A 16,133-nucleotide genomic window follows, 5' to 3' on the forward strand; every position below is an offset into this window, starting at 1 on the left:
TTATTATTGGATATGGATTAATATGCTGATGTGAGGTTTGTTTCTGTACTGTACTGTACTGTACTCATGTGTACTGTACTGTTCTCTGTACTGTTGTTATGATTAGTGTGTTGTTGTAATTGTGTGTTATTATTATTATTAGCGTTTTGTGGCGTGTGTGTGTGTGCCATTTCAGCTGCATCGCGAGGCGATCCAAATTCCCCCCCCCCCCCCCCCCCCCCCCCCCCGCGCACGCACGCACGCACACACCACACACACACACACACGTGTCTGCAGTGACACTGCGTTGTACACAGCTGTTGTATTTCATCCGTACTGACTGGCAGAGGCAGTGCTTAACACTGGACGCAAATCATCCAGTGTTAAGCAGTCATCCAGGATTCATAGAACCATAGTTACATACGTAACTTACGTTTTGTGTTGCATGGCGTTGTTGCAGCGTCTGCGTGTAGTGTTGGCGTTGTTGTTGTTATCCATATATGCGCCTCGGTTCGGCCCGATTGTACCACGTCAGGTGTCGATGCGGTCGTGGTTGCATGATTGTAACGTTGTATGTATGTAATCGCGGCGCTCTCCATCCAAGTTAGAATCAGTGTAGAACCTGTGTTGTTGTTGTTGTTCTTCTTCTTCTACTGTTGGTTTCCGGCAGGCTGTACACTGTGTGTGTGTCACACCAAAAGTGGTGACCTATAGAATCCTGTACCTAGAAGCATCACGCAATCGTCTCCCTCCCTGTGTGGGTCACGTGGTGGGCTGTGAGCGAATGGGAGAGGGAATGTAGTGTTGCCAGGTCCGCGTATTGTAAGCGAGTGGTAGTGTGTGTAAGTAGCGTGTTGAATGGCATTTTTTCTGTGCTTGTTTTCATAGACGTGGCAACAAATTAGGCGGGGGTGTCGGTGCTTGTGGCGTGTTTGTGTTTGTTATTGATATTGATATTGATAGCGAGTGTGGACGGGAGCCGGCTGTAGTGGCAGTGCGATGACAATTTTTACGCGGCTGGTGTCGAGTGTGGCCGTGCGGCGCGACATGAGGAGATAGGGAACCAACGACGCGGAGGGTAAGTGTGTGACGTGTTAGTGTGTTGTTGCAGTGTGTGTTGCAGCGTGTTGCAGCGTGTCAGTGACGTAGTAGCTGGTGCCTTTTGTTCCTGTCCTGGGGACACCTCCTGGGGACACCTTTTCAATTGTATATAAGATAACATGCCAACTTGGTTTGACTAATCTGGTGAATTTTCTTCTGCAGCAGTTGTCATTCGACTGCCCAGTCATTACTTAGTCAGCCTTCAAAGACATTGGCTCTGTCTGGATGCACCCCAGCTCTGTCAAACATTTCCTTTATGACAGCAGGCCATAAACCACCAATGACGGGGTACTAAAAGCAGTCTAGCTAGCAGTGAGAGTTCCATGTCACAGACAGTACAGACATGTATTGTGTGCAGTGTGTCAATAGCACAAAGACACAGAGAACATATACCCAAAATAAATACTATACCATACTAGCAAAGCCCATAGTTTTAGGAAAATGTCATTTGGGTTTTTGGATGTGACACAGAGAAACTAAATATATATTTTGTCTCCCCCATGTGGTCAGAGGTAGGAAACCAATCACACAGTAGCCCATTTGTGTTCCTTTATGTGACAGCCTATGACAGAATACTGTATAAGCAGAAGTCACCCAATGTAAAGATGTAACAGGCATGATTGTCTCAAAGTCAAACGATTTTGCTGTAAATCAGACATTCCCTCACATTCTCTCTCACTCAATCTGATTGAACCAACATAGCCCAAACGGATAATAACAATCCTCATAGCAGCGATACATTCGCCTGTGCATCAACAGCCTTGGCATCAATGCCCGTGATGACCTCAGCATCCGTCTGCAACACAATGAACACCAGATCTAGAGCCTTCCTCCACGCTTCCATCTTCACACTCACATTATCAAAAACCCTCACTGCCGACGCATCCTCGCTGGATTCAATCTCAGAGGGAATCGGCCCATCGTCCGCTTCTCCTTCCAAGAGGAGTTTTGAAAACTCGTCATCGATGCACGATACTTTCAGCAGTTGGCTGAGTGAAGTCCAAGCCTCCACTTTGGAGCGCAAGCCACTGTTCGCAATGATGGTGGACACATAGTCCATCAAACCATCTGCCATGAGCGGCAGCACTACATCTCCGCAGGGGTCACTTGCTCTTTGCATGGTGGTTTGACGTGTCGAACAAACGTGCATTTGAAGGCCACGAACGCAAAGCATCTCTATGGCTCCGGCTCCAGGCAGGACCGCTCCATCTCTCAGCGCCCAGTGTAAACGATAAGCGCAGCTCCAAAACTCATCCTCGAGGGCCTGCAGTTTAGCTCGTACGCAGCTCGTGAGGATCGCCGTGACCAGCCCATTATTATTACTACTAGAAATATTTACAGCTAGCGATGATCTCCGCTCACCGCCGCTGAGGTCTCTCCATACCGTGACCTGCACCCCAGTGCCGACACAACGCCTTGTCAGCTGGGTAGCATAGGTTACGGGAATGGCCCCGGTCGCGTCTGCAAAGGCCCTCAAAATGGAGGGTTTCATTTTCTCCACCACAAGGATAGTGTGCCTGACGCAGTGCTGCATCAGTTTTTCATTCACGGCACCGGTGAGTAAAATCAGATTCACTTTCAGTTTCAACAGAGTTGCCAATACGATCTCTATCCATTCTTCCTCTTTGCTTAAAGTCCCCGTGGCCAGTGTTTCAGATACGATTCCTACACCTGTTGGCTTATTGAAGCCAACATGGCGATACTGATCGCACAGATCTCCGTCAATGAGAGCAACATCCACGTGCTTGTCCTTCAAGTGCTGTGTGACAGAAGCCTGCTCAGCAGATAACAGAGCCACACAACCGGGTAAAATGCAAGCGTGTTCCTCTGATAAATTCGGTAGAACGCAAGTTACCACCTTATCGATGTCAAATGTCGTATGACTAAATGTATTGTTTTTTGACTGCATCAGACTGGCTTCCACCACTAAATTCATTGTATCAATGTGACCGTGGCTCACTGCCCTAGCAACGTGGACAACGTCAACATATTTAGACATGACATTGTCAGCCTTGGCTTGACAAAAATGTCTACTGTGGCTGAGTTTTATTTTCTGTTGTCCGGGGGGGACGTTCTGAATCTTGGGAGTTGATCGTTGGATACGGGAAGACGCCGGCAAAGGTTCCAGTTCCACACTAGGCTTCCTTTGTTGCAAACCTTGAGATTTGGCGGTGCAGTTCCCAGACCGTATTGAGCCAAGATCCTCAGTGGAGACTCTGTTTGCCCTGCACACACCCAGACATATATCCAGCCCTTCAGACATTGCTGAGATGACGTGTGGTATTGAAACCCCTCTCTGAAGACACTCCAGAGCAGCTCGACTCCATGCTCCTGCAAATAGGATCGTTGTTACCACGAGGAACTGGATCAAACATCGACGAACCAGAAAAGTTTGGGATTTGGAATAGTTTCCGGAACAATTTTTTTAAATCACACTGTCAGAGTTGGTATGTGGACTTCTCGTCTGCTATACAATTACAATACCATTGGTTCTCAAACGTTTTAAATCCAAAGACCTCCTCACCATAACTCTGAGTGTACAAATGGAACGGGTCCATGTGGTTGCATGTGCACACTCTCAAGAGTTTCAGAAGGTCCATTTGAAACCACCGATAGGAATCGTTAAAGGGAACCCGTTAAAAGAGAATCATTATAGGAACTGGAATCGTTCAAATCCTTCAGAATCCCAACTAGTCACGATCATAACATTTTTGTTGAAAATGTATTGCACAGGGTAGATATGACAAATAACCTAAATATACAAAGAAATTACTGACATATTCAAAAATGTTGTACTTCCTCAAAGATGGAGTGCCGGTACAATTTAATTTTTTTATTTTTGTAGTGTACAGAAAGTGTTAAAAATTGTTTTTATGTGGCCACACACCCACAAGTTAATTTAAAGTATGCCTGGTGGGTGGTGATGGGTGGTGATCCACCTGAACTGAAGCCCCACCCACAGCTGTTGTTGTATGATAAAGGGGAGGGGTTAGGGGAGGGGATGATATTGTGATGTCACTATATCACTGTCATTTCGATTGGGCCGTTTGACCTGGGCCTCGATTGGGCCTTTTGAGAAACCAAAAATTACACAGGGAAGACATATTTCAATATTCTAACTATTACTTCTATTACAGTAATGTTAACTCCATACACACATACAAAACAGACACGGCACTCCATCTTTAAACACATTCAGTGGAAATAGTAGATCGGCTATTTGCACTTTTCTTTTTTAAATATTTGCAACTGTATGTACATTTTTTGACATGGAAAACGACTATGACAATTATGTTAAATTATTTGCGATCATCTCGAATAATTGTGATTGGGTGATTATTATGTAATAACAACAATTGTGACAGGCCTAACAAATTATGTCAGGCACAGAGGTCATTGACATTTGGCTTGTGGTGGGCATTTTTGCCACAGACATACAAAACACATACATAGATAGACCTGAAAACAGGTCTGTTCAAATGGAACCAAACGGAACCGTAAGGGTTCCATTTGAACACTCTCAGAGTTCCAGGGGTCTTTGCAAATAAAACATTTGAGAACCACTAGTACTAGTTGGACTCCTAGTGTGCCATAGTGTCATAATAAACAATTGCCATACATAATCTGAAGAAAACCTGGAGATTGACATACAGTAATTGGGTCTTATGATCAAAATAAGAACATCATAATGGTGTGTAAATCATAATGGTGTGTTCGTACACCCGACATTTGTCCGTGTACGGACATATTGGTGACCCCTGGTCAGACGGGCCCTACTGTACCTGCAAGGAAAAGGAGACACCGTGACCCAGAGCGACGTTGCTTGTGGTGAGCCCGAACGGCCTCCAAGGCCAGCTGACCCACCGCGCCGCGTGTCACCTCCAGGCTCTCCAGGAGGCGGAAGCACGAGCAGACCACGGAGGACTCTCCACTCGTCTCGTCCAGGATGAACGTGTACCTGGTCGAGGGTCCCAAGGAGGAGTGCGTCAGTGCAGCCAGAGCCGAGAGCTGCTGCAGTCCCACGTGTTCCCTCTGGTTTACCAGTGCACTTCCAGACATGACTCGAGGAGTCTGAACTGTGGAAAAGGAAAAAGGGACACGTACATCCGTTCAAGGAATACATTACCAAAACACTCTCCCCAAAAACACAGTCGCCCTGTAAAGTAAAGTGGGAAAGTGCGGCAGATTTCACGTGGTATTCCTAAACAAAAGAAATAGAATCCAAAAGAAAGTACGCACAACTCTAAAAAACGCATTTGGGGTCGAAACGTGTTTCGAGGAGAGGAGCCACCAGAAAAATATGATCTCATTGCTGAACATAGTTAAAATGTACCTGAGGGGGCTTTGCAATAGCATTACATAACATGACAAAAACACTTAGAATGGGAAATAAAGGAGGGAAAGGGAAATAGTTTTGTTTTTTGTAAGTAACTTTGAAATGCTACTGATGTTTGTGCTCAACACTCTTGAAAACAAAGTATTCCAATTCCAAGTCGAAACCGATTGTTTTTCTTATGATCGGCCGATCTTGTGCGTAAGGGGAACATTTGAATATTTCCAAAATGAATATGTCAAAACCCACGTCAAAACTGTCCCTGTGTATGTGGGATAATGGGGAGGAAGGGGAGATGTTTAGGCCTGTCACAAAGATGCAAAATGATATTAATCGGCCCCAAAACACCTGATCGGAGCATCCCTATAAACTGGCACCAACTTCAAGTAAGGTGAGTAGGCTACAGCAGTGGTTGAGGTTCTCAAACTTCTTCATGTCAGGGACACCCAAATAGGCACTAATTAGCCCACGGACCCCCATTTGAAAAGATATGCCAGGGACCCCCATATAAGAGAAGATAAATTCAAGGACCCACAATTTGACATGCATTAGCCTACGGACCCCATTTAATGCCATTTTCTATCTCTGACTGGGACCCCCCAATTTATATTATAAAATCAATGTGAGCGTGTACAAATGGAACCACACGGACCCATTAGGGTCCGTTTGGTTATGAGTTACAGACCTATAAGGGTCCATTTGGTTCCTAACTTAAATATCATTTAGCTGGGGACACCCTGGAACTCCCTCAAGGACCCCTGGGGGTCAGACCATGTGTTGATGTGTTGAACATGTACTCTCCTGTGCTTGTCTTTGCAAACTGTTAATAAAGTATTCAATCAATCAATCAATGCAGCTTCAAGCATGCGAATTTACAGTAACAACACAAGTTACAACTGATACTAGCAAGAAAATAACCTGTTGTCAGATGCTTCCGTTCCTTGTTTTGTAGCTGCTGCTGTGTCGTGGTGATATGTAACAACGGAAAAAGAGTAGAATAGAATGGGCTACATTTCTTACAATACAAACTAGGACATCAACATACCTGATGTGAGATGTGTGAGTGTGACTGATACAGCCAGGCTCGGAGTGACTCTAGTCTGGACTGATAGCGTCTCTCCCTCACGTCCTATGATGTCCAGCTGGCTTTGTGCGTGTGACACGCTGCACATGGGCAAGCAACGCCAGGCTACACAAGTTGCTAGGAGACGAGACCCGAGTGCTTATACTTACTTCTTCTTTTATCTTTCCGGCAGCAGACTAGACGCCCGGTCATCATCGGCGTATTACTGCCTCCCACTGTTTGTGTTAGGTACTGCTCAATTGTAGTGTGGCCTTTACTACAGTGGTTCCCAAACCTTTTCATGTCAAGGACCCCCAAATTGACACTAATTAGCCCCGCGGACCCCCATTTGAAAATATATGCCAGGGACCCCCATAAGAGAAGGTTTGTATGGCTCTAGCAGTGATATTAATATTAATTTCGAGTACCCCCAGTTTGACATGCATTAGGCTATGGACCCCCATTTAATGGCATTTCTATCTCTGGGACCCCCAATTTATATTGTAAAATAAATGTGAATTTAACTCTAAGAGTGTACAAATGGAACCAAATGGACCCATTAGAGTTACAGACCCATAAGGGTCAATTTTGTTCCAAACTATCATTTAGGGTGGGGACCCCCTAGAACTCCCCCAAGGACCCCTGGGGGTCCCCAGACCCCACTTTGAGAACCACTGCTTTACTACACAGGTCTTGCTTTTTGGTCAGTGTGGAAAAAGTACTACAAATATTTGACTTAAGTAAAAGTATAAATACTGCAATGTAGATGTACTGCCGTATTAAAAAGTATTGGCATCAACTAAAACTAAAAGTAAAATTTACTCCTATTGCGGAATGTCCCATTTTCAAAATGTGTACAAAATCTTTTGAAAATAGCAGATCTACAAGCTCACAATGTGTCGCGATGCGACACATTGTGAGCTTGTAGATCTGCTATTTTAAAATGGCTGAAATGGTTGAAGTGTAACTAGTAACTAAAGTTTTCAAATAATTGTAGTGGAGAAGTAAAAGTATTGGAATTTGGTACAAATACCTCAAAATTGTACTTAAGTACAGTACTTGAGTAAATTAATGTACGTATAGTTACTTTACAGTACACGACTGATTTTTGTGTTCCTCAGGTTTGAGAAGATTATTCCTCATGGAAATGCAAGACAGTACCAGCATCAAGCAATACTGCAAACAGCGCAGACGGCAGACGCAGTCCTATCCGTGGTGTATTTAGACAGAGCATTCCCAGAGCCATCCATCTTCAACCGCTTATCCGTAGTCGGGTTGCGGGGGCAACAGCTTCACCAGAGAGCTCCAGACTTCCCTCTCCAGAGCAGCATTAGTGACTTCCTCCTGGGGGATCCCGAGACGTTCCAAGGCCAGTGAGTCGATGTGTTTCCTCCAACTGCGCCTTGGTCTGCCCCGGGGGTCTCCTCCCAGTGGGACATGCCTCGAGGACATCCTAACCAGATGCCCGAACCACCTATTTCCAGAGCGACTTACAGTATAAAGGTAAACACATACAGTACAACAAATGCAGAGTCTCAACGAAAGTACAGGTCATTACAAAAACTGCCAAAACTGCCATTCCAACCTATCAAAATGAGCGGGGATGGGGTGGGTAAACCAAGAACTTAGTCTAAGTCTAAACCAGTGGTTCCCAAAGTGGGGTCCGGGAAAAACCATGGGTCCTTGATGGAGTTCCAGGGGGTCCCCAGAACCAAATGGACCCTTATGGGTCTGTAACTCATAGTGTACAAATGGAACCAAATGGACCCTAACGAGCCCATTTGGTTCCATTTGTACACTCTCATACAATGGGGTCCCAGAGATAGAAATGCCATTAAAAAGGGGTCCATAGCCTAATTCAGTTCCAACTGGGGGTCCTTGAAATTAAAATGGTTGACAATCACTGCTAGAGCCGTAAACAGCTTCTCTTATGTGGGTCCCTGGCATATCTTTTCAAATGGGTGTCCGCGGGATAATGAGTGTCAATTCGGGGGTCCTTGACATGAACGTTTGGGAACCACTGGTCTAAACAATATAAGATATATTACAAAATATCTGCTACATTTAACTTGAAAACAAATGAACCTATAGAATCTGTAATAACATGATATCTACAGTGAATTACATGGTACAGTAAATTGAAATGACCCAGATTACATACCCAAAAAAGTATACATTTTATTTGTTTGTAAAATGAAAACAATGGCATTATGTCAGGACCCTATATTGGCTAAATATTGGCTAAATTGTTCCTTCTGTATAGAATGTTATGTTATGTTGCATTGTGGTGACTTGTACAGTATACAGTACTGTTAATATGAACTGGAATGGGACTGGAATATGTATCGAAGACTGTTGTGTTGATAATCGGTATGCCTATTGTGTGTTCAGTTTTGCAGTATAGTGTGCACTGTGCTGAGCTGTACAGTGTAGTGCGTTGGGTATATTGTTCATCTTCAGCTGCCTTAAGGACAGCCATCTATGGAGAGATCCAAGGAGAAGTCGTCTAGCAGGTCCATGTGTTCCCGACACGTAGGTAGGGGACTGCAGTCAGCCATAGGCCACAGCTCCACCACAGCCCCCGAGTCCAGCGGGAAACGATACCTGGAACACAATAAAAGCACCATCAAAGACAATAGAGCTCTACTGTCTGCATCACTTTAGAATATAATAGATTCAAATATTACTTCATTACTGTATTAAAGTTAAAGGACACATCCGGACTAAAATTACATAACCGTTTTTCCCTAGATCCCAAATGAAGGACTGCCCTAGTGTCATGGGTTCGAACCCTGGGGTCGACGTCAGCAAGAGCATGCGGTCGCAACGGGTTCAGATCTGAGGCATGTCTGTGTTCTCAATGTTCTGTGGTCTAATGGGTTGAGTTCAGGGACCCCCCAGGCGGCCCCAATATATACAACAGCTAGGCCTATTTAAAAAATCACACCTATAAATCACACATATATTAAAGTCTAACTCATGTTGATTAGGTGATGTAATGGTGATGTAATGGTGATGTATAAAACAAAGGGTGCCAACACAAACATTAAATGCCATTAACAATAAAGAGACAATATGACGTAATGAGGGACAATATGACATACTCGTACATTTTCCCTTCATTGTCAATGGCATTTTTCCTGGTGAAACGTTTGAGAACCAATGGAATAAAATATTTTTGAGTGGTGTAAACCACTCCTACAACTGGCTTTGTTAGTCTGTCTGTCTGTCTGTCTGTGCGTAAAAAATGAGCATGGTTGCTACGGTCACCCAGTTCACACGGGTGTGATTTCATTACGTCAGACATTATGTCAGACCACAGCTGATCAGGCTATATAAGACCTTACACCACTCAGTTCACACGGGTGTGATTTTTTTTTAAAGCGTGGAAAGGGAGAAAGGTATGGGAAAGATGACTGTATGACTGACCTGAAGCGATTAGACAGGGTGAACTCCATGCCATTGGTTCCCATTAGGAGGTACTGGGAGTCTATCCGCAGATCAACTGAACTGCATGTCACTTTCTTTATCAAGTCAATATCCACACCTTTAGTCGCACCTTCAAACTCTGGAATACAATACAATACAATACAATACAATACAATACAATACAATACAATACAATACAATACAACACAACACAACACAACACAACGCAAGTTACTCAATGTAACACAACGCAATGCAACAACAAATCCTACTGTATATATTTGGTTGGTTTTCACCACCAAGTGTCACTGTTGTGCAGCCTAAGGCTTCGTACACACATAAAGAACAACTGTTCTGTGCTCTGCCTGTGTTTCATGGCCGCCCCAATGCTTTTCCAATGGAAGTCACGTGGTTTGACCAAACACTTGTGTTTGATTGCCCCCCTCCCCCCAATCAAACACAAGTGTTTGGTCAAACCATGTGACTTCCATTGGAAAAGCATTGGGGCGGCCATGAAACACAGAACAGTTGTTCTTTATGTGTGTACGAAGCCTAAGGCCTCATTCACACCTGAGACACAAGGAGTTGGGAGTGTCATGGCTGCCTCAATGCATTTCCAATGGGAGTCACATGGTTTGAAGACACAACATTGTTGCATGGCTGTCTTCTGCCCTCCCCCCATGCAACAAGGTTGTGTCTTCAAACCATGTGACTCCCATTGGAAATGCATTGAGATGGCCATAACACACAGAAGACACAGGACACAAGTGTGTCTTGCGTGTGTCTTACGTGTGAATGAGGTAAGGTAAGGTAAAAAGTTTGCTCTGCACTGTTGATTCCGGTGCGGTTTTATCAACATTATTCAAGTGAAATGCGTAACGGCAATATTGGGCTAATATAGGCTACCAATATGTACGACACAGGGATTTACAGACGGAATGAAGGTTATATATAGGTAGGTATATATATCTTATCATATATACAGTCGACAGACAGACAGACAGACAGATAGACAGCAGTGCTGTGAGCAGTGTGCTCTCATTGGCTGTAATACAGGCCTTATCGGGGCGCAGTCGCAACCCAGTTCATACTGTATGATATCCAGTCGGCGACAGAGTCAAATATCAAACGTGTTAGATGTTCAGAAATGGTCGGGGAGGCGTCGGCGAGCGCTTTTATCGGCGCTGGATCTTCTCGCAGCTCCTTTCACACACAGCGAGCAAAACCTCGCCGATCAAAGCCCGATTTTACGTCAGATCGGGGGTTTTGTCGGTGAGCGCCAAAAATGCTCCCTGACAGCATAATCTGAGCAAATATCGGGCAGTGTGTACGAGCCATTAACCAGGTGAACTATTTTGAGCATGGTACATTCGTCGAAAATAGCCTGTCTCAATTGTTTGCTTGTAGATCGAGTATGGGGGGCCAAGAATAGACCCCTGGGGGCCCCCGGTCAACAGAGTGTATTGGTACTGTACAACAGTGGTCCCCATAGTGGGGTCCGAGGACCCCCAGGTGTCCTTGAGGGAGTTCCAGGGGGTCCACAGCTAAATGATAGTTTGGAACCAAATATACCCTTATGGGTCTGTAACTCTGAGTACACAAATGGGGGTCCATTTGTGTACTCAGGCGGGGTCCTTGACATGAAAAAGTTTGGGAACCACTGCTGTACAAGTTGTTAAAAAAGATCCTTAGTTGTCTGGATCAGGTCTGGAAAATTGCCTTCACATTTAGAAACTGAACAAGTGGACAGTGTAATGGAGCAGCCCTGCCAGCATTTCATATTTAACTAGAAAAAGTGCCCTTCTGGGCACAGGTCTCCACCAGGAGGATAGGACTGTGTGAGATGTTTGGTAAAATGTTTAGGAGTAATATAAACATGTTTGCCTTTGATGGCAATTGGATGACTTGAGGCATTTTGTTCCAAAAATGTGTTTTGCAAAAATCAACCTGTTGGTGGCGCTATAACAGGCCAATGTGAAAAGGGTGGGATATATTCCTCAGCCTAGTAAGAAAATGTGTGAAAGATTTCACGTAAATTGCATGCTGCGTTCATGATTTGAGGCTTTTGTTCAAAACGGGGCAATCTTGCAAACTGTGAAAGCCAATTATAGCCAATTAGGATGGAATATGAAATATCGGACAGATCCGACTTGACCACATGACCATAGAGATACTGTGTAACGATTTGTGAGATTTTTGGACAGAATCTGGAGGAGTAATATCAAAAAATGTGTTTTACAAAAGTCGGCCTCCTGGTGGCGCTATAAAAGGCAGATGCGGAAAATGCAGGTCAAAGGTTTGTCCTTGGCCTCTAGGGAGTGTGCATGCAACGTTTCACGCAGATCGGTGCAGTTTTAGGTAAAAAATGTGAAAAGCTGCCTCATGGTGGCGCTATAACAGGCCGTTCTGGAAAATGCGGGGCAGAGGTTCATCGTTGGCATCCAGGGAGTGTGTGTGCAAAGTTTGGCATCGACCAGGTTAACGGTGCCGGAGATTAGCTGGTAACAGACGGACGGAAGGACGGACGGACACACACACACACGGACGGACGGACACACACACACACACACACGGACGGAGTGCAAAACATACTCTCTCCCCATGCCTTCGGCCTGGTGGAGACAATTAAGCCTGACAGTGACAATATCATTGAATAGAGTAAGGATAATAAATTAGAGAATAAATAGAGAATAAAAACCAGTGGTTCCTGACCTTCGTCGGGGCTCTTTAGGACTTCCTCCACCATAACCGTGTAAATGATGAAGTCTCCCTCTGTGGTTTGAGAGTTTACCACCACTCTGTAGGCTGGAGGGCGCACAGTCGATTACATTATAATATGGAGTACATAGCAGAGTATACAGTAGATTATATACAGAGTACACCAGGGGGGCCCAAAAGGTAGATTGTGATCTACCAGTAGATCACAAAGGCTTTGAAGGTAGATCACATGACATGGCCCTAAAATATATATGTATTTGTTTTTTAAAAAGGAAAAAAGGCATCTGCCACTTGAATTAAGGTGACATTAAGCGGTTGACCAGCGGTTCACCCCTGACTTAAAATGTTACGTGCCTGTGCTAAATGTATCAACTGTATCTCGGTTCTGATACCTTTACTTTTTGGAAACAATACTGCGAAAAGGGTTTTCTCCACTGTTTGTGGACGGCTCGACCCCATTTTGACCTTTGCGGGGAACCTCTTCTCGGAGCTAAGCGTAGATATGAGGTTACAAACGGAGCTAGTGTATACCGTGGCGTAGATTACACATTGAGTACACATTAGGGTACCCTGTAGATTAGTAGTAGATTACAGTAGGGTCCATATTAGATTACAGTTAGATTACAGCAAGTTTACATGTTGGATTACGGTTATAGTACACAGCAGATCACAGATAGATAGTAGAGCACACTATAGATAGTACTCAACTGTGTGGTCACTACAGATGCATGTGAGCTTGTAGATCGGCTATTTTCAAAAGATTTTGTACACATTTTGAACTTGTGAAATGGGACATTCTGCAATAGGACTACTGTTACTTTTAGTACTTTAAGTACATTTTGATGCAGATCATTTTGTACTTTTACTTGAGTACATTTTGAATACGGCACTTTTACAATTTTTTTGTCTGAGGACTTTTAAGACCTTTCTAATACCTAAGAAAAAAATAAACAAACTAGCCTATATGATAAAAACTGGTCAAACATTGGCCAAATTGTTAAATAATTTTATTATATAACATAAGAAAGAGTCAAAGACTGTGAAAATAGCAGATCTACAAACTCACAACGCCTCACAATCGGCTAGTTTCACAATATTGATCTGTGGAAGCGAGTCAAACAATAATGTAATGCCTCAACTCAAATTATGATTATGTTGGGGTTAGGTTGAGAACATACAGTAAGACAGAGACATAATAACTGGGTGGGGGCATGCATTTCCAACTTGCGTCGTTCCAAGTAGTCCAGTGCCCAACGGGCACCGCTCTAGTATTAAATAATAATATGAGGTTCACACACAGTAGAACTCACCATATTTAATATGAGGCTGGCAGGTCTCCTGAATATGATCCTCTTTTGACATACTGCCTGCAGAGCCTCGGTATGTGGCGCAGCTCACTACAACACAACACAACACATTGCAACGAAACTTCACACAAACAAAATACATACGTCAGTGGTTCCAAACCTTTTCCCCCACATTGACATTTATTAGCAGTGAACTTCAACCATTTTCATTTCAAGAATACCCCCCAGTTTGACATGCATTAGGCTACGGAACCCCATGCAATGGCATCTCTGGGACCCCAAATTATAGTAAATCGGAGTTACACACCCATAAGGGTCCTTTTGGTTCCTTCCTAACTAGCTATAATTTAGCTGGGGACCCCCTGGAACTCCCTGAAGGATCCCTGGAGGTCCCCAGACCACACTTTGAGAACCACTGACATACACAGCACAACAACATAAATACAATAGAACCGTGGTTCTCAAAAGTAACGTGAGTAAAATATAAAGCAGAAGTGGAGCCTCCTCCCCACTTCTGTTTTGTCTTACGGTCGCGCAAATGTATCCTAATATAAATAGAATGAAATCGAAATTTTAAAGTATAATAACTCTATACTAAATGATGCACAGGCCGGCTTTTTTTCATAACACGCCCGTCCCGTCCCGCCACGGGAGCCAGCCTGCACCAACCTACCCCGCAAAACAATATATTAATCAACGGCCCGCCCGCCCCGCGTTCATAATTGTTAGGCCTACTCACGTTATGGACTGAAGCATCGCAGGTTTAAAATCCAAGTTCATGTTCAATTCCATCTGTTTCCAAGTGATATATCCTACATACAGTCAACAGTAGCCTGCTAAATAGGCTGCTTATTAATGAAAAGATAAACGGATCATGACCTTGATCCGTGCGCCCGCCCCGCGGGGCGCGGGCCAACCAGCGGGACCTGCGGGCAACGGGCCAAATGCTACCGAATGCTGCATCACCATTCACTATACAGCATCCAGTAGATTGTGGACTAGTTGTCTGGCTACGCGAGTCTAGTCAGACACCCACCCACACAGAAGAGAGAAGTACCTGACATGCATTGACACTGTCCAGCCTCACAGAGGCGCTGTAACTTCTGAACACTGTAGGAGTACTGCTTGGTGCACACAGAGCCTGGAGGGGTACACCAAAATACATAATCAATCAATCAATCAATCAATCAATCAATCAATCACAGTCTATGTGAAAACAATTAACACAATATCTAAAAGTATGATGTTTTATTAATATTGTTCCTGCTGTAAGAAAATTACTGATTGAGGCTTTAACCTTTGCTTCTAAAATGGTTAGTCCCAATACTTGATTCTGATTGGCTGGTTAATTGCCATGGTAAATCTCACGATAATCCACACCTTCAATCACTTCATATCATTCCCAGCCTCCCAGGTGTGTTACATTGATCCCGCAGCTCTGTATCTGAACTGGGGAAGGGGAGCACTTGATTGCCTTACAAACACTGGCCGTGCGGGCGTCTAAGCACCGCCCGCGCTCATATGACTGTGAATGTGTGGCTCCGGGCGGCCTCGTAAAAGCATCAAGCGCCTCCTATTCCCCCGTCTGAGTAAAAACAAGGAAGTGTGGCTCGCTCTGGTGGGCGCAAAGCGGTGCAAAGTGTAGCTACTTTTGTGAATTAGAAATAGTTTTGAGGTTAATATTGCTATATGTTTGTAACCGTTTTAGAAAAGCAATAAGCCACTCGAGGTCCCAGATTACCGGGTATTTTATAATGGCTGAAAGGGTCGGAGAGACGGAGACCCTCCACTACGTGTCTCACTACGCCTCTCAGCCATTATAAAATACCCGGTAACCTGAGACCTCTTTTGGCTTATTGCTTTATTTTATACGAAACCACACTGGCTTCCATGGAATCTGATTAAATGTCTGAAATCAGCCATGGTAAATGGTAAATGGGAAAATGGTGCATTTATATAGCGCCTTTAACCAAGGTGCATTACATTCACCCATTCACACACACACATTCATACACCGATGGCGGTGGAAACCATGCAAGGCACCAACCTGCACATCAGGAGCAATTAGGGGTTCAGTGTCTTGCTCAAGGACACTTCGACACTAACTCTGGGAGAGCCCGGTTTCGAACTGGCAACCTTGAGGTTGACATCCGGCCACTCTACCCCTGAGTCACCCCATGGCGGTGGCTCCGGTGGCACCGGT

At 44.4% G+C, this 16,133-nt stretch overlaps 2 protein-coding genes across 2 annotated transcripts in view; both read right to left on the reverse strand.

Annotated features, from left to right (window-relative positions):
• Nucleotides 1-1,200: 1,200 nt before the first annotated feature.
• Nucleotides 1,201-6,601, reverse strand: bbs12 (Bardet-Biedl syndrome 12). Its single transcript, XM_079504553.1, has 3 exons — nt 6,459-6,601; nt 4,863-5,156; nt 1,201-3,411 (listed from the first exon to the last, which is right to left on the reverse strand). Exons 1-3 carry the CDS (start codon nt 6,583-6,585, stop codon nt 1,805-1,807), a joined length of 2,028 nt encoding a protein of 675 aa, XP_079360679.1. The 5' UTR covers nt 6,586-6,601; the 3' UTR covers nt 1,201-1,804.
• A 2,157-nt stretch (nt 6,602-8,758) lies between these two features.
• c5 (complement component 5) overlaps nt 8,759-16,133 on the reverse strand; it is a 53,199-nt gene continuing 45,824 nt past the window's right edge. The window contains exons 38-42 of the mRNA XM_079496661.1: nt 14,988-15,071; nt 13,934-14,020; nt 12,618-12,710; nt 9,906-10,044; nt 8,759-9,080 (exon numbers count right to left, since the gene is read on the reverse strand). Of these exons, the coding sequence (XP_079352787.1) occupies nt 8,942-9,080; nt 9,906-10,044; nt 12,618-12,710; nt 13,934-14,020; nt 14,988-15,071 (542 nt within the window). The 3' untranslated portion in view covers nt 8,759-8,941. The remainder of the gene's footprint in view (nt 9,081-9,905; nt 10,045-12,617; nt 12,711-13,933; nt 14,021-14,987; nt 15,072-16,133) is intronic.

This window comes from Electrona antarctica, assembly GCF_951216825.1.
Source record: "Electrona antarctica genome assembly, chromosome: 1".
Taxonomy (NCBI): Eukaryota; Metazoa; Chordata; class Actinopteri; order Myctophiformes; family Myctophidae; genus Electrona; species Electrona antarctica.